Below are 11,764 nucleotides of genomic sequence, written 5' to 3' on the forward strand. Positions count from 1 at the left end.
AGTGCGTATTTAGTTATTGATCTGGCATCACTGCAACGCAAACTCAGTGTTGAGCAGTGTTTCACTAAAGTACTGAAAACTAAAAAAAAAACTGCGTGTGGAAAACGCTGGCAGCGCAGCGTTTTCAGTTAATTTTACGTGCGATATATTTGATTTATAATTGTTAACGTGCAGTGTGTTTATGCGTATGTTAAGTAAAAGTGCGAACTCAAGAAACAAACAAACATGTTATAATCGGCCTACGTAAAGTAGACAAACGTTGTTCTACTTTATCCACATAACGCGCACACGCACACAACCACTCACCCTCACACACACACACACACACATACACATACACACACACACACACACGCGCGCTTTAGTTGCGCTGCCGCTGAGTGACAACAGCTGCCGCTGCCTCCTCTCTGCCTTTGTGGCGGTGTTGGTGGTGGTCCCGCAGTCAAAATGTCGGACATTAAGTAAGTTGCGTGAAAATGCAAATAATTGCAAAAAAGAAAAATGTATATAAAAAAAAAAAACGAATGTGACAAATACAAGGCCAAAGGCTACGGACTTATTTAATTATTGCAACTGCAGAAAGTGAAATGTGCAGCATTTCGATTGCACTTAAATGTACATACATATACGTATACATACATACATACTGCATACACACATGCATACGCACGCATACACATATTTTCAAGGCATTTGCCTGCGAACGTATGTATGTGTGTGTGTGTGGGCTTGCGTGTGGGTGCAGAGCCCAGTAGAACCTGCATGCCATGAAAAACATACATAAACCAGCATACATACGCAGTGCATACAAAAATTTGAGACTCTCGCCAAGACAATTCCTATACTAGCATCAGGAACTCTTCCATACGCACGTATTTTTTCATTGGCAGCTATTTTTATCAAAATAACAGGGATATCAATAAAGAAAAAAAAAAGTATTATCGATTATTGTGTGCAACGATTTGTCAGCATAAAGCTCATTACTATATGTTAACTGTGACATTGGATACATTTTCTTTCTTGTTTTTTTTTTTTCTTATATATTTTTTGGCAGTTCAAGAAAAATGAAGCACATCAAATTGGCTCAGCAATTGCAAACCTTGTAATTCATTTAAATTTAGCTGAAATCTGAAATCAAATCAAATGAAATATATTGAAATCTGAAGCAGTAGAAATTTTGATTGCAAAGACATAAGTTTATAGAATCGATATAATTTGATTAATTTATCTCATTGCAGCGACGATCTGCTCAACTATGAGTTAGGCCTGGGCGATGACATTGATGACCAGGCGCTGCTTGGCGCCGACGAGGATGAGCTGCTGCTCTCCGATGAGGGTAAGTTGTTCAGCGCGCGCGTGTGTGTGTCTGTCTTTCTCTCTCTGTGTGTGTGTGTGTGTGTGCCAGGTGTTGCTAGTTCCTAGTTTTGACTGTATTTGTATTCGTTGACCAGAGCTTGAAAAGGATGTGACCAGCGAGGTGAAGCAGCAGATGCGCGCCGAGGCCGAGGAATGGGCACAGGAGCAGCTGCGCAAGCACAAGGAACAGCAGGCGGCAGCAAAACTCCAGCAGCAACAGCAGCACCAGCACCAGCAGGAGAATACAATTGGCATTGAAAATGCCGCTGCTGAGCAACCAAAGCCGCAGGCAGCAACCAAAGAAACGCGAGCTGCTGTTGTGACTGCAGCCGAGACAAACCCAGAGCCAATTGCTAGCGAAACAGCGCTCCAGGTCACTGAACTGGCTGCAGACACACCAAGAGCAACATCAACATCAACGTCCACATCCACATCAGCGGGCGGTGAGCAAGTGCGGCACGAAGCGATTAGGAAACCGGAGACGGAGCACAGGCCTGCCGCAAAGCCAGCAACGGATAGCAGTCAGACTGTGAACAATGGCAGCAGTGCTGCCAACAAAGTGGAGCACAAGCCGGAACCGGTGCCGGTACCGAAACCGGAGACAGAGTTAGGCGATGCCGAAATACCGGACGGTGGGCTCACCTCACTGCTGGCCTCCTCGCAGGAGAGCTTGCCCAGCGCTAGCTCCGCCTCCGCCTCCGAGCTGGCCGATCCGCGCGAGGACGACGACGAGCGCGAGGAGCGCACCAATTTCAAAACGGCCAGCGAACGCTCCGACAACCAAAAGCAGCAGCAGCAACAGCAACAGCATTCGATGCAGCAACAGATGCAAAGGCGTCACCATCCAGGTAAATGTCTTGCCAATTGCCTTTGTGTACTTACCCTTGCCACATTGTGTTGCCACAGGATGTGTCATATCCCAGGTGAACTGTTGATCGCAATTGATGAGCTTTACTATCTATATATAGATATATATATATATATTTTCCATTTGATTGACTCTCAGCTGAAATTTCTAAAGAAGTTACCAAATGTAATGTGAAAAATTGCTGAGAATTGTTGGACTCAAAACTACTTTTTAAGAAATCTCTAGGAAATTCAATTTGTGCTTAACCCTTTTTCGGTATTCCGTCAATTTTTGATTTGAAGATCAGCTCTACTCGTGCACAATGGCAACAATAGCATCAATTTTGCCTCCATTATACTTGCAATATATATATATAGATTCGTTTACGAGTTAAGTCCCGCTTTTAACATAGATCAACAATAGCTCAATAGATGGGAAGGCTAAGTGGCTTCAGGAGTATTTAATCAATGGCACTTCTGGCTAAAAGGCTTCGTTTCTGTTATTAATGTTATCTTTGCTCTTGTAGACAAACCGCGCATGGGCGGCTCGGGCGGACCTCGTTTTATGGCAGGCAACAACAACAACAACAATAATAACAACCAGAACCAGAATAACAATAAGCGCGTGATGGGCGCACGACATCATCTGCTGCGCAATCCTGGACCGCACATGTTCAATCCGCCGCGGATGCTGGGCGCCATGCCGATGGCCCGTTTCCTGATGCCGCCGGGTAATGCACATGCTCATGCACATGCACATGCACATATGGCCACATTGATGGCGGCACCGCCAGGTGTGGTTGCAACGCCGGTGGCTGCTTGCATTTTGGCCACGGCCACGCCTCTAAATAGCCATCATCAGCTGACGCCGAGCGTCATGCAACAGCAACAGCAGCAGCAACAACAACAACAACAAACACTAACACAGAACAAAACTGCATTCATTCCAGGCCAATATGCACCACCACAACCACCGTCAGCACCCACACAACAACAACAACAACAACAACAGCAACAGCAGCAACAACAACAGTCGCCATACAACACAAACAATGCAGGTCCTGTTCCCACCGCTGGTCCCGGTCCCGGTTCCTCTCCATCCCCGCATCTACACAATCCTCATATGCTGCACCAGCAACACAACAACAACAACAACAACAACAATAATAATAACAACAACAATAACAACAACAACAACAATAATAATGTCGGTGGTGGCGGTGGTCCCAACGGCTTGCCACCACCGCATCTATTGCCGCATCCGCACTCGCATTCGCATCCGCATGACCAGGTGCGCGTGGGCCTGCTGCAGCCCCCGTTGCCATTGCAATTGCCGTATGGCAATGCCGGTTATCGCAATGGCGCTCTGCTTGGTCAGGGACCACATCCGCCGCCAGTTGCGCCACATTCGCCGGGAATGCGTCCACCACAGCCCTATCGTAATGCACCGCCTCCCGGCTATGGACCTCCGCATGGACCAGGCTCTGGACCTGGTCCTGGTCCTGGCCCGAGCGGACCCGGGCCCGGCTATGAGCCGCATCTGGGCGGTCAGTATATGCGACCGCACAACGGCTGGCGGCCACAGGGCGATGCGCCTGGCTCGCGCATGCCACGACCCCCGTTGCAGGCATTGCCCCAGCATTTGATGTCCAGCGGGCCCAGCTATATGAATGGCATGAATATGCGCGCTCCGCCCCCGCATCTACAGCAGCAGCAGCCAAATCCTGGACCGCCTGGCGCGCCCACTCAAGCCCAACAACAGGCAGCGGCACAGGCCTCAGTACCTGGCGGTCCCGGCTCCCAGCAGCAGCAACAGCATCAGCAGCATCAATCGGTGCCGCCCTCAGCGGTACCACGGGGCGTCGTCAGCAAGGTGCTGATCAATCCGAACTTCAAGGGCGGCGTCGAGGCGGCAACCAACAAGTTCATCAAGGAGACACACTTTGTGCCGGCCATTAACAGCGATGCGGAACTGCTGCGCCAACAAGAGGAGTTCATCAACAAGAATCGCCAATACTTTGAGAAGCGTCGCATGGAACGCTCACCGCCGCCGCCCAGTTCCAACTCAGCGGCGGCACTGTCTGGAGCGCAGGGTGAGCGACGGCGCAGTCGTACACGCAGCCGTTCGCGGGGACGCAGCTACTCACCGTTGCCGTCCTCTCTGAAGCGCACTGATCGTGAACGTGAACGGGATCGCGATAGGGAGCGGGATAGGGAGCGTGAGAGGGAGCGAGAGCGTGAACGTGAACGTGAACGTGAGAGGGAACGAGATCGGGAGCGTGATCGTTATGGTGGCGGTAGCGGAGGCGCTGGCGGAGGAGGAGGCGGCGGCGGAGGTGGAAGCAGCGGTGGAACACGTCCAACAGCCGGCGGTGGCAATCGTGGCTATCGACGCGCCGCCAGCAGGGAGCGCGATGAGAATCGCGGTGGAACCGGTGCCGCAGCGCCAAAACGTCGTCGCAGCGGCTCACCAAATGCGCCGCGCAATCCCTTCTCGGGCGAGCCGCGCAACCGGCCCGCAGAGAGCAGCGCCAGTGGCAGTCGCATCTTGGTAAGTGCTTGGCCCTAAATCCAAGCTTATTTCTATTCAGCTTGCGCTCACACGCTTCGCAATTTACAGCCCAGCGACGAGGACGAGGAGACGCGCGCCTATCGCCTCGAGATCGAGAAACAGAAGCAGCTGCGCGAGAAGATCATGCGTGACAAGGAGCTGAAACGGCGACGCGCCGCCGAGGAGAAACTGCATGAGGTGAGTGCACATCCATATTTATTTTCCTTTTCCCTCTGAACAGGATACTCTGTAATGCTTGTGATAATCATCGCAGAGCATCCTGAACAGCAGGCAGTCGATTGCACCAGTTATTAGTTTATGAATAAATATTACGCCAAGCTTGGTTCTACGATTAATTGAGGAAGAAAGATTAATCATCAAAAGTCTGCTGGAGTATGACTGGAGTTAACCGCACACGAGGATCTCAATCTGCACGGATTCACTCGATAGAATAATATTGTGGTGAGCAGTTACATGATTCATACTCCGGTATAGAGGTCGTATCAAAGATTCTTAAAGGATCTTTGTCGTGTACGGATCAACGCTTGATGAAACCCAAACAAATTCTGGCCTTAACATGAGAGTCGAATTGATGTTTGTGAACAAGAATGACACCTTGATAAGGATGTCAGAAACCAATTGAGGAGAGCTTCCAGAGAAAGTTGGAGCAGTTTAAATTTGGAAAGTTGGCTGGACAATGTCGGCTAGTGAAAGATAACACGATGAAGGAATCAAACCTGAAATGAAATAGCTCTAAAACGAGCTTTAAATCAAAACTTGTGCTTCTAATATTTGGATAGGATATTCTTGCTTGTTTTATGGCTATATTTGTGTATTTATTGCAAAATCAAAAGGAAACTAGCTTTCTAATAACACAATTCCATCAAATCTGGCGGATCTTATAAAAAGCATTAATCAATCGCCTTGCAGGAAAAGCGCGCCGAGCAGCACAGTCCGGCACCACGTGAGGATCAAGAGGCAGCCAGTGGACAGGCGGCGAGCACAGCGCCAAGCAGCGCACAAAAACAGCGCCAGGCAGCGCTGGGCAGCGAGCGCAAGGTTATCTCATTGAAGCGTCGCGATGACTCCGAGCCGAGCACCGGCCGCAGCAGCCGGCACCAGTTGCAGCAAGTGCAGCAGCAGCAGCAGCAGCAACAGCCAGGTACGGGACGCAAACAGCTAACGGCGGCAAAGATTGCGCCGGAGGCGAAGCGCAGCATAACCGATCATTTGGCGCCCTCGAGCAAACAGCAGCATCAGCAGCAGCAGGCGCAGCTAGCTGGATCAGCGATGTCAGGTCGAGCCGCTGGCGGCACACCGCCCACAAGCAGCAGCAGCAGCAGCGCCAATAAGGGCATGCTGCGCCTGGGCACGCCCAGCGACGATGAGGTGGAGCTGGACTATGACGATGATGGTCTGCTGCTGGAGGAGGAGGAGGATCGGCTGCTGGCCACGCCATCGCCGCCACCGCCGCTGTTGCGTGCCGTTAAGCGGTCCGCCACACCGGAGCTGCTGGTGGTCAAGCGCAATCACAAAATTGTGCGCAGTAGCGGCGCGACGTCGGCATCGGGTGCCAACTTTGGACCCGGCCAACGGCGTGTAGTCCTTAAGCCGACCTCCAGCAATGGCAGCAGCGGTGGCGGCGGCGGCGGCGGTGGCTCTGAACAGCAATCCTCGCACAGCAGCAGCGGCAACAGGCAACGAGAGCGTCGCCAGCGCGAGGAGCAGCAGCTAACGCAGCGCAAGGGCGGCGGCAGCAGCAGCAGCACCGCTGGAACGTCTGGAGCTGGTGGCGGAATCTTTGATCGTTTGGAAAAGCGACAAGCTTCAACTGGCGGAGGCAGCGGCAGCGGCGGCAAACAACGCAGCAAAGCGCCAACGCGAATTGTCCTCAAGCATGATTAAGCCGCAGCCGCAGCAACAGTAGCAGCAGCAGTCTACTTGGCGGCAGGCGACGACGCCGCGAGGAACTAATCCGTAAAGCGCCCTAAGCGCCAATCCGTATTAAGCATATATAGATAGACGACATATATATAAAAGATGTTATGTGTATGTTAAGATAAAGATGAAGATGAATTGTCATCATCATCAGCATCAGCGGATCAAGCGAGACAGCGGCGGCGACTGCCGGCCAGAGGCTGCTGCAGCGGTGATCTGTCGAGGCGAGGCAAGGCGTGGCAAGGCGAGGCGAGGCTTAGACTAAGCGCAGATTTATTTATGTTCTTTCTAAATGTTTAATCCCAACAAACAAACAACAGCTAATTGGCTATACGTATTTTTCATACAACACCTTTTAATTATAATTGTATATATACACACACACATGCACACCCATATACACACACACACACACACACACACAAGAAGCATTATTAAAAGAAAACAAGAGAAAAGTAAAAGGGAAGGGAAAATCTGATTTGACAAGCGTCACAGCAGGAAAAACGGAACAGAAAATGTTAGGCCTAAGTAAAATTATAAACTGCTTGATGATAAACAAAAAAAAAACTATATAAGTAATTATTAATTGAATACGCTGATGTATGTGTTGACGATAGGAATTAACGAATATATATATTAGAATATATATATATATATATCTGATATACATATATGTGTATGTATACCATTAGCATTAGGCATAAACTTAACTGTAACTGTACAAAAGAAAAAACACAAAAGCTAGTACTAAATGATACGCATCTCTATACTAAATATTTATATATATATATTTACATATATATATATATACCATAAATATTAATAAATTGACATTTTTGTTGTTAACAACCCTCGGATATCTCAACCAAGCCCAACTTGATAACGACCACGCCCATGCCACGAAACTTGTATTTGTATTTAATTTAATTTAAAAATAATTATATCATACAATAGACTAATTTAATTATTAATTATATAATTCGCGCGCTTCAAGCGCCGCAACTGGACAGATATACACACACACACACACACACACACACAACACACCCGGACACAGACACAGAGACACAAATATAAATATTTAGTTGCATGACTTTAAAAATAACTATCCATTAATAACTGTATAATCTATATAGATAACTAGAGCTAAGATATATTATATGCATATACATATAGACATATAGAGATATAAACTAGTCTTAAGTCACGTAAAGATTTTATATGACCAGACGCAACAAGCGAATATTATGTTTAACTTTTCTTTAACTATCTATTTCTATTTCTATTTTATTTTTTTTTTCTAACTATATAAATCCACAAAATATTAGCAATAGATGATGAGTTTCTTAAAGTGTATACATTTTATTTGATTTTTATTTCATTCGATTTGTTTTCCTGATCCGTACCGAAATTCTGTCTGTGCTCATATGTTTGTGTTATTTCTTTGTATTTTGTATTTTGTGTTTTGTATTTGTACGTCGGTTCCTGCTCCCTTTTTGCTGTCATGTTGTGGCCTCCATAATAATCCATATTAAAACAAAAAAAAAAAACCAAAAAAAAAAAAACAAGAAAAACTAAAAAAAAAACAAAAGATATGAAAAAAAATATGTGTCTCCAAAACTGCGGAGCACAAAAAAGCATTACCATAATGGCCTGTTAAAAGTTAGGGAAATCCGTTAGAACCGCAATATAATGCAGTTTTTTCTGTTCCTGGAAAAAAAGAAAAACCAATCCGAAAAATGCAAAAAATCAATAAAATTAATGAAAAATAGACATACTTAAAGATACATGCATAATTATATATACGTAGGGCTATAAATAATATTAAGTTGATGTTCATGCAACACGCACACACACACACGAGAGTGTGTGTGTGTGTCAGTTTGTATGTGTGTGTGTGGAGCCATAGAGAAAATTACACAAAGATAATAACGATATCATATAGAAAGACAAGAAAATTGTTAAATAATTGCAAATTTAAATTTAAAAACCAAACAAAATCAATTCAAATACAATTTTATTTCAATTTTAATGCAATTAACTAAAGATAAACTGTATAATTAGTAAAATGAAAGCAAAGAAGAAGAGAAAAAAAAATCGAAAAACTAGTTTTAAGCATAAAGAGATTTAAATTAGATTTAATTTAAGCTTAACTGAAAACAATATTTAAATAACAATTATTAAAATATATATTTATGCATATATAAATATATATATTGTATTTGAAATATTATATATATATTCAAGTCTTGAGATTTATATAAGCTTAGAAATTGTGTAAGAGCAAAAAAAAAGCCCAGGCAAATCTTAAATATATACATAAATACTTAATTTATACTTATATTTATAGCTGTGAGAAATATTCTCAACATGTTTAACACATTTTTTTTTTTTTTTTTTGTTTTAGCTTAAGTGACGCGAAAATTTACGATTTGCCCAGATATATATATACATATAGAGATCTATTGTAAGGCTTTAAAGAGAAAGAAAGAAAAAAACATAACATAAATGTGGATGTTTTTTTTTTAATTTTTTGTGAATTTATAAAATGTTCAAATCTAAAAAATCCTAAATACCACATACAAGTAGTGTCAGCGTGTGTGTGTGTGTGTGTGTGTGTTGGTAAAACACAAGTCTTATAAATATTCAATAATACACTACACACATACTATAAAAACAAATATATATATATTTATATATATATATATATATAAATTATGAACTAATAAAAACGAAAGTATATTGCATATATATATATAATATACCTATTACCTTAAAACAAGCCTGTATATAAATAATTCCTTTACAAAAACAAAACAAAAAACGAAACGAAACGAAAAACTAACGAGTAAGAGAAACGAAAAGTAACGAATTCCGTGAGAAAAAAAAAACAACACTCGTTGAAATCGTAGAGGAGACTTTAGTATTCCAAGTAAACCAAACGAGTCTGTGATTAATTTTTTGATATATTTGAATTATGATTATGATTGTTCTTAAATTACGTTTACAATTCCATATGCCTTAGTTATAATTGTTTAAAACTCTCACACGTTTCGTAATATATATATATTTTTTATTATTTCTTAAGCGAAACAACAACAAAACTAGAAACTAAGCACAACAAAAACTAAACAAACCAAAATGCGTTGCTTTATAAGAACTCAAATTCCGCACATTCATGCACATTCATTCATACACAAGTTCCATATATATACACACACACATACACATACACACACATACACTATATCTATTTAAATGGTAAATTATGTGTTGTCCATAGTTACAATTGAAAAGTGCACACACACATAAATGTGATAAAGCAAAAACAAATCTAGTTGATATTATGTGTAAGTAGATTTAATCATATTTTTTTTTTTTAATTTTTATTTTATCCATTTCTATTCTATATTTCTCCTCTACTGTTATTATTATTGTTTTTTTTTTTTTTTTTTTTTTGCCATTTGCGATGCTCAAACTCATTTCGAATAATTGTAAATCAGCCGCATATATTCACATCGAATATTTCAATTTTACGCAACGATTTCGATTTCGAAAACGGAATTCGTTTTCGATTTCGATTTGGCTTTCGGGTGACATAACCTCGAAGAAACAGTAGCAACTATTTTCTTGATCCAATTGGGAAAATTGAAATTCTTATAAACATGTGTACTACACAAGACAATGCAAACACGAAGAAATTGTTATAAACTTGGTAAATTCGTTGTGTGCACAATTAAACGTACATATTTAGATATTTAGCTATATATATATATATATATATATACATATTTATTATTTAAGATTATGTGTCTACGATTTGTAGAGCCTAACTAGTCTAGCTAATAACTTAGTCGTATTTATTTAATTTGTTATATTTTGTTACTGACCTGATTTGTTTAATTGTTGTACAAGCCGCGCCCACTCAAACCATTCCACATACAAGTTTTTTTTTTCGGTTTTTTCAACATTTGCACAAATGATACAAATATTAACCTAACCTCAAAAGTTTGTAGCCTGGCCAATGCGAGCGTCGACTATCTCTTTCCCTCTGCTGGCACTTGGCTAACGCTTGGCTACTCTAGTCTGTGGCTGGGCTGTCTCCGTCTCGTTCGCACCCGTTGCCATTAAGTTAATGTTAAATTTACGCCATAAAACAAATACAAAACCAAACCATAAACTAATTTTCTTTCAGCACGAAATTCTGTACAAAAAACGCGATGAAAAAACGTACAAAATCCAAACAAAAAAAAAAAAAATACGATATCAAAAAGAAATAAACAAAAACCAATTACGAGAGAAAAGAGCTATTTGCAAAAAGCAAAATTTAAATCAAAAACAGAAATAATTAAAAACAAACAAAAAAAAAAGAAAAAGAGAAACAAAAATACATTGCATAGTTCAAAATGAATGCCATACGAAGGACTACGGCGCGCAGCTTGCTAAAGAAGAAGACTTAATAAAACTGATATATACAACCGATCTATATATATGTACATATGCATATATGCACGCATGGGCGCTGGATGCTTGCATATATACATATGTATGTGTGTGTACATGTATATTTTTTACAGCATTCCAATTGCAAATTGTGTTTTCATTTCGAATTCTCAACCACTTACAGCCGTGTCCCAAAGGCAACAAGGCAACGTTTCGTTATGGGCTTCACTCTTATATAAGGGCCAATTATAGCCTTTGATTGCGACTATATGGACTTAGCTATATATAAGATTTGATCAAGCTATTGGCAAAGTTTTACCCAAGTATATTTGAGGATAACATGAATTTTGACTAATAATGTTGCCGGATTTAGATGCCAATTCAATTTTGTACTACTTATATGTATGTGTATGTGTATATGTATGTATGTGTGTATGTATGTATGTATGTATGTATGCATGCATGTATGTATGTCTGTGTATACGTGCAAATGTATGAATGTGTGAATAAAAACAATGTATTAATGTGTCTATGTAATTATGTATGTATGTATAAGTGTATGTGCGTATATATGTATGTATGTATGTGCGTAAACATGTATGTGCGTATGTATGTATGAGCCTATATAGG

The 11,764-nt window shown here is 42.0% G+C and overlaps 1 protein-coding gene across 1 annotated transcript; it reads left to right on the forward strand.

Annotated features, from left to right (window-relative positions):
* The first annotated feature begins 54 nt into the window (after positions 1–54).
* On the forward strand, positions 55–11,128 carry LOC6633456 (RNA-binding protein 33). Its single transcript, XM_002057303.4, has 7 exons — positions 55–461; positions 1,239–1,336; positions 1,452–2,204; positions 2,730–2,933; positions 3,153–4,753; positions 4,823–4,951; positions 5,684–11,128. The coding sequence occupies exons 1-7, from the start codon at positions 448–450 to the stop codon at positions 6,656–6,658; spliced, it is 3,774 nt and encodes a 1,257-aa protein (XP_002057339.2). The 5' UTR covers positions 55–447; the 3' UTR covers positions 6,659–11,128.
* Positions 11,129–11,764: the final 636 nt, after the last annotated feature.

This window comes from Drosophila virilis, chromosome X, assembly GCF_030788295.1.
Source record: "Drosophila virilis strain 15010-1051.87 chromosome X, Dvir_AGI_RSII-ME, whole genome shotgun sequence".
NCBI classification, from domain to species: Eukaryota; Metazoa; Arthropoda; class Insecta; order Diptera; family Drosophilidae; genus Drosophila; species Drosophila virilis.